The sequence below is a fragment of the Equus caballus genome, chromosome 25, assembly GCF_041296265.1.
Source record: "Equus caballus isolate H_3958 breed thoroughbred chromosome 25, TB-T2T, whole genome shotgun sequence".
Taxonomy (NCBI): Eukaryota; Metazoa; Chordata; class Mammalia; order Perissodactyla; family Equidae; genus Equus; species Equus caballus.
In genome coordinates, this window is record NC_091708.1 from 44,675,131 (window position 1) to 44,695,101 (window position 19,971).

General features: G+C 66.1%; 1 protein-coding gene across 6 annotated transcripts in view; it reads left to right on the plus strand.

The window, feature by feature from the left end:
- Positions 1-1,758: 1,758 nt before the first annotated feature.
- RXRA (retinoid X receptor alpha) overlaps positions 1,759-19,971 on the plus strand; it is a 102,479-nt gene continuing 84,266 nt past the window's right edge. The window contains exons 1-2 of one of the 6 annotated variants that reach the window (XM_070251699.1): positions 2,346-2,447; positions 2,929-2,990. Coding sequence is in view for 3 of the 6 variants with exons in the window: in XM_005605918.4 (XP_005605975.3) it covers positions 2,882-2,990 (109 nt within the window). In the remaining 3 variants the exon portion in view is untranslated. Of the gene's footprint in view, positions 1,916-2,345; positions 2,448-2,824; positions 2,991-4,654; positions 4,745-11,707; positions 11,853-19,971 lie in introns of those variants that run through there. The other 5 variants (XM_023629280.2, XM_070251696.1, XM_005605918.4 and 2 more) reach the window with 5 other exon arrangements.

Here is a 19,971-nt window from a genome sequence, read left to right on the forward strand (position 1 = left end):
GGGGTGCAGGGGTGGGGGCTGGACAGGGTGTGCACAGTGGGGGCAGGCGGCAGGGGGCCCAGGAACCAGCAAAGCAGAGGCTTTCTACAGCAGGGCAGAGGAGCCTGGATGGAGCAGAAACCAGGGGGACAGGACAGGCCCATGCCATGACCTGTGGTTGTGCTGGAGGAGGGCTCCCCAACCAGTGTGTGCCCCCACCACTCTCCCAGGATGCTCCTTCCCCAAGTGGAAGGAAGACCTCCCTCTGGACAGCTCACAGTGGCCCTCCTGGGGTCCAGCTCCTGGTTGTCCAGTGGGAGGTGGGTCCTGTTACTCCCTGGTTCACAGAGGGGAATGTGAAGCCCAGAAGGATGCTGAGGCTTACTCAAGGTCACACAGGTGGCAGGGGTGCCCCAAGCAGTGGGACTGCCTCTCTTGACAAGGGCTATAGTGGTCCCTGGGCGGTGGTGACAGCCATTCACACTCAGTCATCACCTCCCTCTCCACCAGCAGCCCCAGCCCCCAGCTCCAGGGCCATCATGTGCAGCCTGTGTGGCTTTGGTAAGCCCCACTGCCTCCCGGAGCCTGGGTCTCCCAGGGAAGATGGGTCCAGCAGGGCAGCAGCCACGTGGACGGCAGGCGTTGAGGAGCGAGGCGCTGTGCTGGGCCAGCCTGGCACAGGGACGACCTGGGCGCCTCAGCTGCGCCTGCTCCGGGAGGCCCGGCCCCGGCAGGTACCTCACACCCAAACCCCAACTCCAGCCGCCCAGGCCGTCCCAGGCAGGCGTGCTTCCTTTCGCTTTTAAACAAACAAATCATGAATTTAGAAGTCAGGGCAGAGAACAACTCAAGGCTTAAAATAGCCACCGGCCACAAAGTCAGCGCCCCACTGGCCGCAGCTCCCCCCGAGCCTGGTACCTTAAAGAGGGTCCCCGAAGTCAGGTCCCACGTGCAGCGGAAGCATGAGCCCCCAGCCCTTCCCGCTGGCCCGGGGGTCCGCCCGCGGGGAGGGAGTGGGGTGCCCTCCAGCCTCTGCTTTCCCCTAGGTGTGAAAGAGGGGGGCGCTCTGGGGGGGATTCAGAAAACAAAACTCCCCCGACGGAGGAGCCGAGCCGTGCTCCCGCGTCAGGGCTCACGGCCACTCCGGGCCTCAGTTTCCCCCCCCCCCCCCCCCCCCCCCCCCCGGGCAGGCCGAGGAGGGCGTTGCGCGGGGCCGGGCCGGGGTGGGCGCGCAGCGCGGCCGGCCGCTTTGTGTGGCCGCCCAGACAATGGCCCGGCCGCGTCGGGCTCTCCGGCCCCGCTCCGCTCCTCCTCCGCCCGGGCGGCGGGGCTTTTTTTTTTTTGGCAGCCGGGGAGGGAATTCTGCTCCCGCCCCGCCCGCCGCCCGCGCTCCCCTCCCCCGCCGCCCCCGCGCGGCTCCCGGGAACCCCTGGCGGAGGCAAACTTGCAAGTTTGCAGGGCGCTCGCCGCTCGCAACTCGGGGCCGGCGCGCGGGCGCGGGCGGCGCGCGGGGCGGGGCGGGGCGGGGCGGGGCGGGGGGCGGCGGGGGGCGCGCTCCGGGCGGGGGCGGGGCGGGGCGGGCGCGCGGGCCGGGCGGGGCGGCGGCGCTGCGCCGAGTCCGCGCCCGTCGCGGGCCCCCCGCCGCCCCCCCCGCCGGCGCCGCAGCGGTCGGAGCGGGGCGCGGGCGCGCGCGGCGGGGGCGCGGGCGCGGGCGCGGGGCGCGGCGGGCGCGCGCGGCACAAGTAGTTTACATTGTTGGGCGACTTTTGCAACAACTCGCCGCGCCGCGGCCTCCGCGCGCCGCCGCCGCCGCCGCCGCCGCCGGCTCCCGCCGCCCGGGCCCGGCCGGCCGCGCCGGGGGCCGCCGCGCTCGCCCGCTGTCCCGCCGCCGGCCGAGGCGCCGCCGACATGGACACCAAACACTTCCTGCCGCTCGGTGAGTCTCGGGCCGGGCCGGCGCGGGGGGCGGCGGCGGCGGGCGCGGGGCGCGTTCCCGGCGCGCGCGGGGCTCCCGGCCCGCCCCGCTCGGCCCCGCGCCCCAGCCGGCCTGCGCGGAGTTGGGGCGCGGGGCCCGCAGCCGGGGGGCCGGGCAACTTTTCCCCGGGCAGCCAGGCGGGGAGGGGGCGAGGGCGGCGGGCTGCCCCCGGAGCGGGCGCGGGCAGCGCGGCGGGGCCGGAGGGCGGCCGGCCGGCCGGCGGGGCCGGGGAGTTCCTGCCCCCCCATCCCGGCGCAGTTTAGTTCGCCCCCGGCTGGCAGCGCCCGCGCCCCCCGCCCCGCGGCCCCGGCACCCGGCTCCAGCCGCGCGGCGCAGGGACGGGGCCGGGGCGGGCGGAGCAACTTGTGCGCTCCCAGCCTCCGGCCGCCCTGGCATCGGGACGGCCTCTGCGCCGCCGCCCGGGCCGCCGAGTCCAGCAGGCCGCCGGCCTGGAAGCCGCGGGACCCCTCCTCCCCGAGCAGTCCAGGCGCCGGTAGGCAGGGTCACCAAGGGGCCGTGTGACTGGGAACATCAAGCCCGGGAAGGCCCCGTCCCAGGAATGGGGCCCCTCACTCCCGCGTACCCGGGGTGTTCTCCGGGGCTGGCCCTGCACTTGGGGGAAGACGCCCCAGAGGCACTCAGGGTCAGTTTTCCCGTCCTCCCACTGCCATCCCGCCCAGTGGCTGCCCTGCCCCGCACTGCCCTCCAACTCCAGGCCGGACCCCCCTAGGGGGAGGAGGGGGCATGGCCGGACGCCCCCAGCGCTGTCTTCCCTAGGGTTTGGGAGCCAGTGCGAGGCAGGGGAGCCGGGTGGGGAGACTTTATAAATGAGCTCCAGGAAGGATATTAATTTGGTGGTGGGGACGGCAGCCAGGCTGTCAGGCTGCGTGAGGGATTTGTGCTGAATGGAAATTAAAACAGCTGATTATGAATGAAACCCCACGGTCACCCCCCCCTCCTGCCCACCCCTGCAGCCTGGGGTGCAATTTGGCCATCCGGTGGACTGTCAGAACCTGGTGCGGCTGCAAGGACCTTGGTGAGTTTGGAAGGTGGAGGGGAGCCTGCCTGGAGCTGGTTCCTCTGGGCTGTGAGGGCCAGGGTCTGAGCACCCCGGGGACCCACTCAAAATGGGTGTGCTGCAGCGTGACTGGGGTACGGTTTCAAGTTGTCAAATCTAAGAGTCCTTTTCTGACTCTGTATGACGGAGACCTTGGTGGTGCCAGGCTGGGCGCCCTCCTCGCAGGGGCTCTCCGTCCTCCCATACCCCCAGGGCTGGGCACTCGTGCCCATTTTGCAGATAAGAAGACTGGCTGGGGGAGGCTGAAGCTCCAGGCTCCCAAGGGGTGGATTTGAGACTCAGAGCTCCAGCCGGTGGTGCCGGTGTGTGTAGAGCAAAAAGGAAAGCTGGGTTGTTTGTGACTTACTGCTGCCCTGCCTGGTGTGGGGCTGGCGGGGCCCCTGTGTGGGCTGACAGCGTCTCCTTTTCCCTCGTTAAAGCTTTGCACACTGGCGTGCACACACGCAGCTGGGCTCTCCCAGATCCCTTCTGGAACAAGAATGCTCAGCTCGGTCCTTGCCCTCCCCCCTACCCCCCTACGTGGCAGGGCCGGGGCTGGGTGCTGGGAGCAGGCAGGTCCCTGTTCCTAACATCTTGGGAAGGTCCTGGGAGTTGGTGCATGTGTGGCCCAGGCTGTAGGGCGGCTGTGCCAGAGTCCCCATGAAGAGAAGAGTTGTGCCTCCCAGTCACGACCCCAGGAACCCGGATGGGTGCCCCCCCCCGCCCCCCTTGAGAAGGCTCCGGGGCATCTCTTCACCAGAGCAGCAGATCCCCCCACCCGGCCGGTGGCCTCCCAGGCGGCCGGTGCCCGAGGCCTGAGCGCAGAGTCCTGGGCTCTGATTACATTTTATTTTTTTCTAAGCTTGTGACCAGCTCTGAAGTCCAGTGGAGTTGAAGGTCCATTTAAGCGGCTACTTATCTAAGCCCTTTTGTCAACACAGCCTAATCCCTCATGGGGGGTGAGTGTCAGAAGGCTTGGCGTGTCCAGGGCCCGGCGGGCGGCCCAGGCCAGGCCTGGAGCTGCTCAGAAGGCACTGCTACTCCTTTCAGCTGCCAGGCCACTCTCAAGGCCTCGGGCAGAGGGGGCTTCTGTTCGCAGCACCCACCTCCGTGGGGCTCCGTGGACCGGGCATTGCCCTCCCCCACCCGGAGTCTCCCCGCTGTTGCCCGCTGAGCCAGTGAGGGCAGGAATGAACCCACGGTACAGATCTGCGGGCCGTGGAACTCCCCTAAGGCGGCCCCTGCCTCCGGGCCCCTATCGCCTAGGGCTGGCCAGTGCCCCCGTGCCCCTAGGGGCAGGGCTGTGCCGGCATCAGCCTGGACAGTAGGAGTGGAAGGCTGAGCCTGCAGAGGAAGTCCAAAGGTCTCAGGCCGTACCAGACCCCCTCGGCTGCTAGTGGCCCATTTGCCCGGGGAGGGATGGGTGGCTAGGAGCAGAGCCGTAGGTCCACTGGCCACTCTCTGGGGCACTCTCTGGGACCTGAGGGAGCTGGGAGCCCCGGTGAGGGGCTTCTGGTAACATCAGAGCCCTCGGGACCCAAAATAGAGCACATTCCGGGTCCTCCCGAAATAACAGGGTCACATGACTCTTGGGAGGCTGGGCTTGGCGTCCGGGCCTGGAGCCTGGCCTGCCGAGGCAGTGGTGTCTCGGTCTGGGCACTGCCGGCTCTTGAGACGGTTGTTTTGGTAAACTCCAGAGGGGGCTCTTGTTTGTTGACCAGGAAAGTGTCAGGGTGAGAAAAACAGCCCTCAGATGTGGCCTGACTGTGGCAGTGGCCTTGCTGGTCTGCATCCTTGCCTGGGTCTGGCTGTTGTGCCTGGGCCCACCGTGCAGCCCTGACCCCCTCTGCCGAGATGTGGGTGGGATGAGCTGGGGGCCCCAGGAAGGCGGTGGAGGGAGGGCCGGGCGGTTCTGAGCTGGGGGTAGGCAGGACTGAGCGAGCAGCGTGCTCAGACAGGGGCGGCGGGGCCTGCTCCCAGCTCTGCGAGCTCTTCCAGCTGTGCCTGCCCTTCAGGGCCTGCGGGGAGCTGCGCCTCCTCCAGGAGGCCCTCTGCCTGCCCTCCCTCGGTCCTGCCCTGTCCTGTCCCCACTGTGGCTCTGGGGGGTTTTGGCTGGTGGTCTTGGTTTCCTCTCCTGGAAAGGAAGCCTGGGAGTGGTAGTTGTGGAATTACTGTGAGAGCACAGAGTGGGTGCTCAGGGGTGGGGCCCCGAGCCGGGTGGGGCGGGGCTGGGCGTGCATGCTGGGGCTCCGGCCCCAGGAGAGGGCCCTCGAGGTGATTCGTGGTGGGACTGACTTCGGCTGCACAGGAGGTGGCGTGGGGGTGGGGGGTGGACCCAGAGCCTTGAGTGCCTGCCCAGACCCAGCGGGAGCTGCTGCGGAGTTTCACTGTCTGGGGTTGCGTGGGCTCTGTCCACAGTTGGCACGTTTCAGGGCCGTGGCCTCGAGTGGCGAGTGTGGCCTGTCCTCTAGGAGGAGAGGGTCCCGGGCCTGGCTCAGCTGCTCTCTGCAGGGTGCAGAGCAGGGCCACTGTGCGGCCTGAGGCTGGGGCACCGTCACTGGGCCGAGGCGCTGTGAGCCGCCAGCTGCCCTCCCTGCCTTCCCCAGGCTCTAGGTTTGTCGAAGTTTGTTGTTTGTAGCCGGCTTTGGTGGCCAGGGCCTTGAGGTGTCCCATTAACTGGTCTGTCCCTGTGGGAACTGGCCATGGGCAGGGCCAGGGGCCTGGGCTCTCAAGAGCCTGTGTGTCTCAAAGCCTGGGTGGCTGGTGGGGTGGTGGCCATTTGGGGCTCACCTTCGATACATTTGTCCTGATGCTCATTAAGCAGGTCAGTTTTGTGGATGCTGTTATGGGTGGGGGAGAAGGCCAGTCCCTCCACCCCCCCACCCCCGCCTCCCCTTCCTGCAGTGTGTACATTTTACAAGGTGCACTTCCATCCTCACTCTGCCTTCCTCTCCTCCTCTGCCTTCCATTCAGGCCCCTTTGTCCCTCGCTCCCCCTACCTGCTCTCTCTGGAATGACCCAGCATCCCTGGGTGAGGGGGACCCCAGGAGTTGCGCCTTTCTGGGGAGCTGTGTCCTGTTGCTGGGCTGGTGGTCAGGCCACTGGGGGTCTGGTCCTCTGTCCTTGCTGCCTGTGTGTGTGGCCTGCCCGTCAGCCTCTCTGAGCCTCAGCTGTCCATCTGTGAAATGGACATATGTGCTGGCTCTTCCAGGGCGCTGGGGAAGGCTGCCCGTTTTGTCCTAGGGGCGTGTCTAGCTGACGGCCCCTCTTTGAAGGCAAGGCCATGTCCTCCCTGTGCCTCCGGCCTGAGTCAGGGCTGGGCCCAGGTCTGCGAGTGTTGGACCAAACAGGACCACGAAGCAGGGACGACACCGGTGCTAACCCAAGTGAGGTGCACGTGCAGGATGAGGGGACTGGCCTGGCCCTGTCTTCCGAGGTCGAGCGAACACTCACATGGGCCCTGGTCTGGGTGCCCTCCCCTCTGCTGGGTCTGCCCTGCACGGACTCTCCCCGAGGCCCACGGGAGGTGCGTGGGGCAAGGGACTTGCTTGCACACCCGCCCGAGCCTGGTGCGAGATGTGCTGAGCGGTTGTGCCCCAGCGCCTCACAGACAGGGAAATTGCACCCTAGAGTTACAAAGCAATTGTCTGGCTCAGCAGCTGAATGAGCGTGAAATGGAGCAGAAACAGCTAAATAAAATTGGCCCAGGCCGATGCAGGGGAGAGTGGAGACGCGCACACGCGCGTGCAGGGCCTGGGTGTGGGCACGCTCATTCACGCTCACTCTCTCCCTCTCTGCTGGGCCTGCCTGCTCCTTCACAGGCGGTGTTTGTTGCACGTCCCTGCGTCCCCGTGTCCTCTCGTCCCTGCATCCCCGTGTCCCCATGTGAGCGGCGGGGGCGGGCAGGGTGCCCGCTCAGGCCTGATTTCCTCATCTCGCGGATCCAGAAGGATCTCCGTGGCCCCTGCCTGTCTCATCTTTTAAACTCCTCCCCGCTTGCCAGGGCCCTGCGCCGCCTTGCGAGGACGCTGGCGGCTCCCTCCACTGGGTGCCTGCTGTGTCCCTGGGACTTGCTTTTCGGGACTCTCTAGAGGCTTCACGGAGACGGGCCCACTGAGCGGACCGGGAGATGGAGCCCTCCCGTGGGGCCCGTCCCGGCCTTTGTACCACTGCTGCGCCTCTGGGTGGTCCTGTGTGCTTTTTCTCAGCAAGTTGATTTCCTAGTTGGGGACCCTGAGCACCAGCCGGGGTGGTGGCACTGCCCCCCAGGCCTCCGGTCGTCAGGTAGCATCTTCAGAAGCCGCCTGCTTGTCAGGGCCTGGGTCTGCGCCCCACCCTGGCTCCCTGGGAGCCCGCTGTGGGTCTGGGGCCCCTGGATGAGTGAGTGGGACTTGTTCTGTGGGACTTGCTGGAAGGTGAAGCTTCGCTGTGTCTGTTCTGTCCCCTTTGACCCCTGAAGGCCCTCTGGCAAGTGGAGACCCCTGATCCTCGTCCAGGGTTGTCCTTGGCTGGAGATGGGAGGGTGGAGACTGTTGGTGGGCTGGAAAGCCATGGGTGGGGTCAGCAGCCAGAGGCACAGCCTGAGGACCCGTGTGGCCTGGCCTGGCACCCACCTCCTCCCTCTGCCAGGGTGGAGCTGTCTGGTGGCATATTCCTGAGGGACCTGGGGGGTGGTCCAGGATGGCCAGACCAGGTCCCCAGGGCAGGGCCGGGCGGGGCCTTGGTTATCTCTGTGATCTCCAACCCCAGCACACATGGATGCACATGCACATGCATGCATGCCCACATGAACACGCGTGCACATAGAGGCACGCACACACTCATGTGAATCCACACACACAGGCACACATGCACACGCCCGGCCTTCCCAGCCGATCCTGAAGAGTCTCGAGGAGCTCTTCTCAGAAGGACCCAGACCTGCCCTCTGAGTCCCGTCCACGCAGCTCCTGGGGCACACGTGTGAGGGAGGCGTGAGGAATGGAGGGGTGACGGTGGCTTCCTGTTGGGGCCGGTTCTGTTACTGGCGTGGGCTCCGGAGGAGAGGCAGAGTTGCAACAGGTTGGGGGGGAGGGGCACTGCGGGTGGCAGGGACAGTTAAGACAGAGGCCCTGAGGCCCGGCCTCGAGGCCTCGTGGCTGAGCTGGGAGAGGTGGTGACACGTGAGAGGAGGCTGGAGAGACACTGGGTCGGGTGTGTGGGGGCCCGGGAGCCGTGGGGGCTGTGGGCGTGTGGTGACACTCATAGTTGGAATTAGCCCTCCAGCTCTGTGCAGAGGGTGAGCTGGAGGCAGGCAGGGGTGGGAGGAGGAGGGGACCCAGGTGGGCTTGGAGCCTGACACAGCAGGTGCCTCTGTGAGTGGGCTGTTCCCCTGCCCTGGGTGGGCCACTCAGCACAGCAGCTGGAGCTGGAGGTGGGACTCTGAGTGGCTGCCTGGGGGCCAGGCTGGGCCCCTGGGCTGGGCTGGGATTTCCGCCTCCCTGAGCACGGGGCTGGGGGAGGAGGCCCCGCCCTGGCCCTGGCTCTCCTCCTGTTGCCTTCTCCCTTCTGGGCTCTTGGACTGTCCTTGGGGAGATGCTCTCCACCCCATGAACCCCCCCATGCACCCCCCCACGTTAACTGAGATGCCCCAGAGCCTGGGGTGCTAGTGGCTTCGCTGAGGGGGCCTGGGGTCTCTGGGAAAGGTGATGGAACAGTCTGGCAGCCGAGAGGGCCCAAGCCCGGACCTGGGAAGGATGTGCCGGGCCCAGAGCACTGGACGAAGTTGGGGGGCAGGCTCTCTATGGGGAGCAGGGTGGTGGGCCTCCTGGGGTCAGGGCAGGGACCTGAGGGCCATGGTAGGGACTAGCCTTGGGGCTGGGCAGTGGGACATTGGGGGGCCCTTGTGAGGCTGGAGCCCCTGAGGGCCTTCGTGTGAGCTCGAGGTCCTCTTTCCTGAGACATTCACAATTGGCGCTTGGCTCTGAGTTCCTGAGACAGGTGGCCCAGAGCTGTTAGCTGGGGCTGGGGTACAAAGGGGAGCCCTCCGTCTGGCCCTGGGCTCCTTGGCCCTTCTGAGCAACAGTGGTGTCCAGTTGTGCCTCAGTTTCCCCGACTGTATCCGGGGCACGGGCTGGTGGTGATGGGTCTCAGCAGAGGCTGCTGCTGGCCTGACCGTCCTGAATCTGGAGCCTCCAGCACTGAGGGGAGGGGAGGGCAGGGGAGCGGAGAGTGAGCTGGGCCAGGGCCAGGCGTGTGTAAATCCTCCAGCGGCCATGGATAAGCCCCGCGGAGTTCAAAGCCGGCCCCGGGTGTGGCCGCTGGGCCGTAATGAGGTTACTGATTCAACAGGCTTCCTGGTGCTGCTGCCCGGAACCGAGGGGGCTGGAAGCCCCCGGGAGGGAGCTAAGCATCCCATAATTGACCAATTTAGCTTAAGTGCCCGCCCTGGCCCCAGGCAGAGGTCAGGCGGTGACAGCCCAGGTGGCCGAGGCTGCGCTCACGGGCTCCCGGTGGACAGCCGCCTTGTGCGGAGCCCTCTGGAGCAGACACCCCTGGGGCTGGCTGGCCTGCGGCTCCACCTGCAGCTCCCTGTCCCCGCTCCCGTCTGTCTCCGCCCGTCTGCAGGCTCAGCTCTGAGGCAAGTCGTCCCGGAAGCCCGCTTCCTTCCCTGGCCGGAGCCAGCCCGCCGTCCTCGGTCGTCTGTGCTCTGTGTGGGGTGCGGGATGGTGACACCTTTTGGACCTGATGCTGGCTGCTGGGGTTCCGCCCCGCCATCACATCCTCTGGCCCTTTGCCTGCTGCTTCCTCGTGCGTGACGTGGGTAACCCTGCAGCCTCCTGGGGACACGAGAGGATGAGCTGGTGCAGCGCACGCGGTGGGCGTTGAGGCCATCCTGTAGAGCAGGTGGTCGGCTGGCACAGGCTCGTGACGCTGTGCCGGCTGCCCACCCCGCCGTCTCTTGTTTCCGGGGCTTCCTGAGGGCAGAGCCAGTCGGCAGCGTGCATAGCCCTGCAGCAGCCCGCACAGGCGTCCAGGACATGCTCACTTGATGAAGGAGTGGGATGGAGAAGACCCCATGGCTGCCCGTTTGTGGCAGCTTGATCCCCATGCCGTGAAGGATGCGCCCAGTGACCTGGCGAGGGGCTGCCAGGGGGGCTGGCGGGCTGGTCCAGTCCTTACTGTCCAGTCAACTTGGGCCTTGTGTCCAGAGCACCCGCCTTGCTGGCCGCTTGCCCCTTGGAGGCAGGGCTGAGCGTTGGGCAGCAGTGGTCACTGGTGGCTGTGGTGGTGGCCCTGTGCTGAGCCGTCCTCCTGCTCAGCTTTCCATGTGGACGGCCCCGTTTGCCTTTTCGGGCTGTGGACCTCAGACTCGGGGAGGTCGAATGACGTGCCTGACTTGCCCTGGCTCCTGAGGGCCCTGAGGGCCAGCTCTGGAGCCCCAGCCGAGGTGGGCGTCCTTCCTCGAGACAGTCGGTGCCTCCCGCGCACCCCCGTGACCCGGCTTCGCCCAGAGTGGCCTGGGGTGCCCCCCACAGAGCTGTTTCTGCTCCTCCCGGGAGACGTTTGCGCGGTGGCGCTCCAAGAGTCCCCTGAGCCCCCTTGTCCTGCCCCGCTGGGGTGGGTGGGCAGTTACCCACCCCTGCCTCCCCAGGGCAAGGCAGCCACTCCCATGCAGGGGTGCAGCCTGGGGCTGGGCGGGTGGCCCGGGTCTGCTCTGACCAGCTTGCTGTGTTCCTGGGCAGGTCCCGTCTCCTCTCCTGGCCTCGGTTTCCCTGGGGCCCTGGCTGCCAGGGGCTTCTGCCCTTCCCTCCTGGCACCTTGGCCTTATTCCCATGAGCTGGTGGCTGTGTGCTCGGGTGGCACGGCTGGAGACCAGGTCCTTGGGAAATGGCTATGTGCCCTCCCCAGGTTGAGGGGGGCAGGTAGCCATGGGCTCTGAGTTGGCTGGGGGTGTGTACACTCGCTCCAGTCCGGCTCTGGTTTGGACTGGGAGTGGTATGGCAGACCCTGTAGGGGTGAGCAGTGTGTCATGGAGAAATAGTGAACCTCACAAGTGGGAGCTGGGCAGAGCAGGGGCCAGGCCAGCCCATTCTCTCCCTTGAGCTCTGACCTCCCCTGCCTGAGGGGAGGCTCCACAGCTCCCCATTGCCCTCAGTGTGGAGGTCAGGCCTCTGCTTGGTGTCATGTGGCCCTGTGGCCTCCCCTGCCACATTGAGCACCACTCCCTCTTCTCCCTGGCTTTCTCACATTTAAAACTTGTGGTGAGAGAGGCTACCCCATATGATCAGTGAGTGCCAGCTCTGAGTTGGGGGCAGTGTGGCCTTGGGTTAGCAAATTCACCTCTCCGGGCTTCAGTTGCCTTACCTGTAAAATGCTTGGGGGACGTCAGGGAGGCTTCAAAGAGGTGATGTTGTAGATGGGTTTTAAGGGATGAATAGGAGTTTCTTGGGTGGGCTTTGGGAAGGGAATCAAGGCAGAGAGAATGAGTGTTCTAGCCCCAGCCAAGGGTATGGAGAGGGGATGCCCGTGTGTGTGTGGGTAGGGGTCCTCCCTGGAGGACTTCAGAGGGTCCAACTGCATGCTCAGGCTCCTCTGACTTGCCCCTCGCTGGCTGGGTCCCAGCTCTGTGCTGGTGAGGAACCATGTGAGCACGGGGGTGTGGTCAGCTGGTCTGGGAATGATTAACCCTGCCAGGAGGTGAGGCTGAGAGTGGGCCTGGTTGCTGCTCAGCCCCTCTGAGCCAGTCCCCTGCTGGCCTGATGTCCCCTCTGCTTCCTGGGCCCTGGAATGTCCTGGTCGGGAGCATGACCCACGCCGGCCCACCGCGTGCTGTTCCACCCGCTCAGAGCTCCGGCTCTTGGGGTGAGTGGCCATTCTTGCGTCCCTCTCTGGCTGGAGCCGCTGGGGGTCCCTTCCCCACCTGTCCGTCTGTCCGACATCGCTCGGTTCATTCCTGGGGCCCACGCGCCTCTCCCCGTGGGCAGCTCCAGACGTCGTTTGCCCAGGAGCCTCCTGGGAGGTCACCGGGCTGTCTGGTGGCCCCTCACCGCCCCCCCCCCCCCCCCCCCCCCCGCCTGGATTGAGGAAAACAGCTCTGATTGGGGCCAGAGTCCACGGGAGGTGGCAGAGCCGCCCCCGCCTCACCCCTGCGCCTGGACTTTCCGCCCAGGAGCAAGGTCGGGAGCAGGGCTGGCAGGTGGGGCCTGAGGCATTGGATGCCCGGCCACCCGGGGCTCAGACAGTGGGGAGGTGGGCCTTGGCCTGGGCGGGGCAGTACCGGCTGCGGCCTCCCTGGGCCCGGCTGGAGGGAGGGGCCCGGACGGGGGAGGGGCCAGGCCTTCCCTCCGCCCTCTTCTGTCTCCCTGGGCCCTGGGGCCTGCCCTCCCCCGAGGCTAGGACCCCAGGGAACCTCACCCCCAAGAGGCCACCCCTCCAGACTGCTGGCCCGAGAGGGTGGCCTGCTCGGGGCCCCTGCCTGTCCCCCTGCCTGTCCCATTCCGGCTTGGCCACATGAACTTTGTGACTTGGAGCAAGCTACTTCCTCTCGCTTTATCTCGGTTTCCTCATTTGTAAAATGGAAGGAAGGATGTTGGACTGAGTTGGAGGTGGGAAGTACACAGCGGCGAGCCGCTGCTCCCGGCCCGGACCCTTGGCAGACATTGCTGATCGGGCGTGGCTCTTGTTCCCGCGGGCCCCGAGGCCTCAGAGCACCCCGCTGGTCTGTGGGCTCGGCTCATAGGTCATGTTTGGTGCCGAACCCACAGCGCCAGACGCTGCACCAGCCTCGCGAAATGTTTGTTGAATGACTTAGTGCTCTCTGCAGCAGTATCCCCCTGTCCCCTCCATTTCAGAAATGTTGTGGGGGTGAGCCCTCCGCTCGTGGAGATAAGCTTTAAAGTTGTTATCATTATTTGAATCACTCTCCTTCTGGGGGTCTGTTTGGACTTCCAAGGGAGGGAGGTCCTGCTGTGTGTCTAGCCTCATGCTGGCTCCCAGGAGTGGAGCAGGGAGAGTCTGGGACTGTGAGAGTCGCCCTAGAGAATTCCCTGGGCCAGTGCTTGCAGCTGGGGGCCCTGGGAGCCCCCCGGGGAGGCTGCGGCCAAGGCTGCCGTGGCTGTGTTCCTGCCCGCGGGGCGAGCCCCCAATCCCCGGCTCTGCTTGATGTGGGTGCAGCTGCCTCCTGCTGCTGGGGAGAGCCTGGGTGTCCCTTAGACTCAGTGCCCAGATGCAGCAGGGAGGGACTTCCGTCCCAGACGGCCACCTGTGTCCGGGCCCCAGCAATGCCACCCCTGGGCGGTGGCGGGGGAGCTCATCTCTGCCCTGGGGGTGGATGGGCACTGGGCTTTCAGTGGCTGCCCGGGCTCCCTGGCTTGTTCCCACCGTGCCCTCTGCCCCCAGGCTAGGGTCTCTGCTTTCGGCGGTCTGTTGAAAGAGCGCATTTGGCAGCCCAGAGAGATCACTTCCCCAGGCTGCAGCTGGGGGCACGGAGCGGGTGTGGCGTGTCTGTGATCACGGGGGTGGAGACTGGCTCCCACCACACGCTCCTCGCCTGGCACCCGCGTGGCCCACGCCAGGAGGGCTGCCCGGGCTTTTGACTGGCCGCTGCCGCCTGGATCCAGGACGCTGGCAGTCCGGAGCCTGCGCCTCCAGCTGACATGGCCTGGCTGACCTGTCTCAGGTTCCATGCCTGCAGATGAGGCTTGTGAAAGCCGCAGGGCTGTGGGCCAAGGGGACAGGAGCCGCCACAGGCAGGTGCACAGCAGGCCTGGGGTCAGGGGGCCTCTCAGGGCCCCCGCCTCAGGCTGTGTGGATGCGCCCCCTGGCCAGGGACAGGCCGACCCCTGGGCATTCGACCCCTGCCCACTTCTTCCTGGCTCGCATGGCTGGCGTGGGACAGGGTCAATGGAGGAGGCATGGTGGTGTTCGGAGGGCCGCCTCAGCTCGGGCGCCATCTGCGTCCTCTTGGCTGTGGGGCCGCAGGCAGTGCTGGGTCTGAGCTGACTGGCCCCGGCCTGCTGGTGCCCTGCTCCTCCCACCCGGGCTGGTTTGGGTCACAGGGCGAGGTCACATCTCCTGGTGTTGTCACTGGCCGCAGTGCTGGGGAGAGGTGTGTCCCTGTGCATGTGCCCGGCCGCGGCGGGCAGTTGAGTGGGCTGCCCTCCCTGTTTGCAGCCCTGGCTGAGACTTATCTGCCTGTGGACACTACGGTCTCCCCTGTTGGGCAGTGGGGACGCGCTCGCTGGCTGGTGGGGTGGGGGAGGGGATGGCCCCGGAGACCCCGCTGGCCCTGGACGCGGCTGATAAGCTGTGGAGCTCGCTATCAGAGGGGCCCCTGGGCCCCCTCTCCCCCGCCATCACTCTGGCACTGGGCAGGCACATCATGGCCTGGGGGAGTGAGCAGGCCTCGTGGGGACCTGGGTGTCTCAGGGGACCCCAGAGCGAGGAGGTCCCTCCAGGGCTCTGGAGACGGCCTGCCCTGACCTCTCTCCCCTGCTGACCCTCCGCCCCTCTTGGCAGCCGGCCCTGCCCCCACTCCCCCGCTTCTGAGAACAACGAGCTGCCTTTCATTGCCACTGTTGTCCTCCTGGCTGTCTGCACTCCACGCTTGGTGCTTGGCGGCCCACACCGGCCGGGGCCTGGGGCTTCGAGCTGGGATCTGGGTCACCATGTGCCTGCTCAGGGTGGGCTGCGGGAGTCCCTGACCTCGGGCTTGGAGACCAGGACCCAGAGGCTGAGGGGTCCAGGGTCTGCCCTCTGGCCATTTGCTCATGCCTACGGGGACCCCTACCTCATGCTCCCTGTCCCACTCAGAGGGTCTGGAGCCGGAGAGTGCTAGGCAGAAAGGGCAGGACCTGGAGGCGGGCGTATTGCCCACTGCTCCCCACACCCCTGCCCTCAGGGCCCTGTCCTGCCCGCATCTTCCTTGGCCTTGGAGTCAGAACCACGTGGGGCGAAGGGACTAGGCAGGGTCACTCCTGTCACTGGGGTCTCGTGTGCAAGCCTCTGAGTGTCTCTATTCTGTGTGCCCTGTGTGTGTCTATTCTCTGTGCCCTGTGTGTGTGTGTGTGTCTATTCTGTGTGCCCTATGACCCTCACCCCCGCCGGCCAGCACAGGTGAGTCCAGGTTGTAGGTGGGTCCACCGCCCTGACCCCCTGGGTCCCTGGTTAGCTAGGGCCTTGAGGACCACCCCTCAAGTCCTGGCCGAGGGGTCAGCGTGGGCAGGGACATGGGGCAGGCACAGCCCCGGGGATGTGTGCAGCGAGGCCCGGGCAGGTCAGAGCCAGGAGGTGCTGAAAAAGTCCGTGGAGACTGGCGGGGCAGGCGAGCTGTATGAAGAATTGGGGTTTTCTCCTGAGGGCCAGAGAATGGAGAGGGCTAAGAGCAGATGTCTGTTCTAGAAGGACCTTAGGCTGGAGGGTGATTTGGGGCCAACCGGTGCTGGGTCAGACCAGTGACGTCACCCCCAGGCTCCCCTGGCCAGTCCTCCAGGGCCTGCCCCGGTTCCCAGGGAGTGGCGAGGGGGTATGAACATCAGATCCCGTGGCGGGGCCTGAAGGGGCTCCTGGGAGGATGAGGACGTCTGAAGCAGGACCTGCTGGGTCAGTGGGGCTCGTACATGTACGTGTCATGTGTGTGCCATGCCTGTGCCACATATGGCACACGTCCTACTGTTCCAGGCCCCGGTGGTGGCAGGCAGCCCCTGTCGTCTGGAGCACTCGTGTTCCCTTTCAGCAGGTGCCTGGGGCAGACTCAGCCCAGTGCTGCGTTGCCCCTGCAGGTGCCTCACTGTGTGAAGCCAGTAGCTGAGCATCGTTACACCGCCAGGGATGGGGAGGCCAGTGGATATGTGAGCTGCACCCTGGCCCCGATGACCCTCCCTTGCTCTCTGGCTGGGGTGTCTCAGCTCTAGGATCAGATCATTCTCTGCTGTGGAGTTCTTTACCTGGGAAGAATGAGCCAATCCTGAAGCCAGGGTCAGTCATGCACACTTTAGTGCGAATGATCCTAGTGCCAACCCTGGGAAGGTCCAACAGGAACGGATAGGAAGGAAGGCTTCCTCTGATTGTTGGATGAGGAAATTGAGGTCTGAGAGCCGCACGGTGAGCCAGGCTCCGTCTCCCTCCAGTCTCTGTTCTGCGTCCTGGCCACCCACCTTTGGGGCAGAGTGGGGGCTCCGTTGGGGAGGGTCCTGGAGGGGACCTGGTGGAGAGAGGGGTGTGGCTGACCTGAGTGTGGGGGGCCACCCCTGCTGTGGGGGGGCCGGGGGTGCCGGATGTGCCCTCCCTCCCGCCCTCTGCACCCGGGAGGTGTGTCTGCACCATCGCTGGTGAAAGGGGCTCAGCTCCGTGCCCGAGGTCACGCGGCTGGTTAGCGGCAGAGCTGGGATTCGAACCAGGTCCTGGGGATTCCTCCGTGAGGCCCTTCCTGCTCCTGCCTGGGGACACACGGTTGAAGTCCTGATGGCAGCTGGAGGTTGGAGGAGGGGGAGACATTCCTCACCTGGGAGGGGCCCGGAGCTGAGCCCGCCCTGGGGAGATGCCTTGTTTCCTACGAAAACACCAGGCTGGCTGCAGCAACTTTATTTTTATTTCCTATTTTTACTTCCCTGTTGGCTCTTTTTAGCAACTCTGGGTTAGATAGGTCCCGCCCTCCAGACTCCACCCGGCTTCCTGGCCCAGGCTTGGGCCTCTGAGAAGGCGAATGTGTGTGTGTAACCCCAGGGGGGCTTGGCAGCTTGGCTTGCACACACCTGGTGACGGGGAGCTCACTCCCTCCCCAGGTAGTTCTGCAGGGTGGCCCCTTTTCCTCCTCTGGGGCCAGCGGTGGGGAGGGGTGGTGGAGTAGTTGTGCCTTGCTGCATGACTCAGTTTCCTCACACTCCTCCCCTGGTTCTCTGCTGGAGGTTGAGGCTTGGGATGGCCGTGACAGAGGAGACCGGGTGACCGGTGTGGGTGTTTGAGTTGGGTGGGGTGGGCCGTGGACGGGCGGGTAAATAACTACAGGGTGTTCCTGCCTCAGATCTGGCTGGACGGGGTGTGTTGAGGGCAGGGCCAGGCCCAGCCCTATTTAGGCTGTGTCCATCTTGGGCCCTGGCCTGACCCACGGAGGGGCCGGCCGTGCTGTGGGGTCAGCAAAGCCCGCTCCTGGGGTGGGGTCGTTGGAGCATCTGGCCAGCTGGGGTCTTTCTGTGATGAGTGCGGCTGGCTCTGGGGGACACGGAGACCCCAGGCTCGGGACATCTCCCCAGGGCCACCTGCGCGAGCACAGCTAGCCCCCGTGCCGGCATTTGGTGGAGGGGTGTCCTGAATTGCGTGGTCAGGCCAGAGAGAGCACCAGGCCCCCGTGGCTCCCAGGCCTGAGTGGAGTCGGCGGCTCAGGTGGAGGGCTGGTGAGCCACAGTCCGCCAAGTGCCTGGGTGCCAGCCTGTGCCAAGCCCACTGCAGTCCATTGACAGGTGAGGACTGGGCTCAGAGAGGCTGAGCAGATCCTCAAGGCCACACAGCTTGTGAGTATGGGGCGGCCAATCGCATGCCCTTTCCCTGCATTTTACAGACAAGGAAACTGAGGCGCAGAGAGCGGCAGCCGCTGCTCAGGTCCCACAGGTGGCCAGGCCCCAGAGCCGCTGCGTCGTGCTGCTTGTTGCAGGTGCAGGGAGGTGAGGCTGGGCAGACCAGGCAGAGCCGTTCCAGTGAAGCGGGCGGGGTTTCTGCAGGGCCTGCTGTGGGCCCGGGCATGGGCCGTGGCTGCGGGGTCAGATTAGAAGGCCTGTGCAGCCCTGATGTGGGGGCTGCTCACCCCAGTGGGGACGCAGGCACAGACGGTTTCCACGCGGGAAGGCTCGTCCCACCAGTGCTCAGTGCCTGCCACGTGCCGGACCGTCAGGGCCTGGACAGAGTCTGGACGAGACGCGGCGTGCTGCTGGCCCTGAGGGCTCTGGGCTCTGGGCTCTGGGCTCTGCGTCAGGATGCGTTGCCGAGGCGGCTGAGGGTGGATGAAGGACACAAGCTCCATGAGGACGCCGGGCCCGGCCCGTCCTGCCTTTGCACCCATAGGTGCCTGTGTCGTGGTCTCTCCATCTCTGGGCAGTGGTGGCAGATGCCGAGGAGCCAGCTGATCCTGGATTCTGTCCTGCTGAGCCCCGTTGGGACCCGCGACCCGGGACCCTCGGCCCACCCGGAGGTGCCTGGTGGGCTTTCTGGGCACAGCCTACAGGCCTACTTCCTGCAGGGCACCGGGTGGGGCTGCCCAGGCCCGCTCGGTGGGCTCCGCTCTGGGGATCCTGGCCCTGGGGGATAATGGACAGTGCTGACAATGGAGGAACCCGCCTGCCTCGCTCCTGGCCTTTCCATTCTGGCTGGCTCAGCGGAGCGTGGCAGGCGGCTGCCGTCCTGCTGGCGTGAGCGATGTGGGTGGTGTGGTCGTGGAGGTGCCTGGCGGTGCGTGCACGTGCGGCTGCCAGGGTTGTCGGCGATCCCTTGATTAGAGGCCCGGAAACTGAATCCCGCGGCCGAGGCGGGCGGGGGCACCTCCTCCTTGGAGAGGCCCCAGAGATTATGGGATTTCCACCGCCCTGCCCTTGGAGGTGGCGTGGGCAGAGGGCGTCTGGTCGATGGGGCTCCCTCATCACTGCTGGGAGGAGGGGCTCTCCCTCGGAGTCCGGGAGGCCATGTATGAGCTGGGTGGCCCTGGAGAGCTGGGGTGGCAGGACTCAGATGCCTGGCTCAGGTCCTCACTCAGCCCTTTGTGGCTGTGTGACCTGGGGTAGTGTCTCCCTCTCTGAGCCTGGACTTTGTCATCTGCGGCTTGGGGTGATGACACTTGTATCTAGAGTGGCCACGAGGGTGATCTTAAGTAGGGCCAGACCTTCAGTTCTTGCCTGGAAGCGGAGAAGAGTGGTGGCTGGGGGCCCATTTGAACCTCAGTCTCCTCATCTGCCGGGTGGGGAGAGGAGTTTCTTGCCCCGGGGCCGGGGGGCCTGGAATGTGGGGAGGATGGGAGCGTCCTACTCCCCTGGGAGGAAGCGTTTCCCTGGGAGGGGCGGCTTCAGGGGCTGCTGGTTCGGGAACTGTTCTGGGGCCCAGGAATCTCCCAGGGCATGGAAGCGAGACCCACTGCCAGGTGCAGCTTTGGCATGGACTTGGGGCATTCAGTTCCCCGTCCAGTCCCTACTGGCCTTTCCCTGCTTCGCGGCCTGGGCAGGGACGTGTGTCCAGGCAGGTGGCTCCCTGGTGGGTGGACCCCCGGGCTGTGGGGCCAGCGCCCGGCCCCAGCGAGTGCGTCCCTGAGCCATGGAATGGTGTGCTCTGGGTTCGCCTTCTTCCTGCAAGCGAAGAGGGTCTTTCGTAACTGTGGGAAAGAGCGTTTCCTCTCTGAGGTTGAGTGGGGGCAGGGGCTTGGTCAGCAGATGTGACGTCCCCACGCCCTCCGCCCTTCTGCCCTCCTGCTTGCAGTGCTCACAGGCCCACTGCCAGCCAGCATGGCCCAACCACGGTCAGCACCCCCCAGACCTGGCGGTCTCTCTGGTGGGGGGCACTGGCTAAGCAGAGCCCCGAGAGGTGCCCTGTGTGTCCCAGCCTCTGAGCCTTTGCTCAGGCTGCTCCCTCTGTCTGCGTGCCTGCCCCACCCGCGCTCTTCTTCAGCCCCTCCAGTCTGATACCAGCGCTACCTCCTCCCTGAAGCCCTTCTCAGGCCTGAGCCGAGTGTCCCCTCTACCCCACATCTGCTCCATGCCCCGGAGGAGGGGACGGGGCCAAATGTGGACGAGTCCACCCTGCCCCTTCCGGGCCTCAGTTTCCCCCACTTCCAGCACTGACAAGTGACAATGTTGTGGCTTCTGGGCCTGGGGAGGGGGCACTGGGGCAGGAAGGGGCCGGAGCTGGCTCACTCAGCCGGGGCTGGCCTGAGGGCAGCGGGCTTGGCTTCCTGCGCTGCTGCCAGGGGCAGTGATTGGTCCGCCCAGTGCTCCTGACTCAGCAGCCG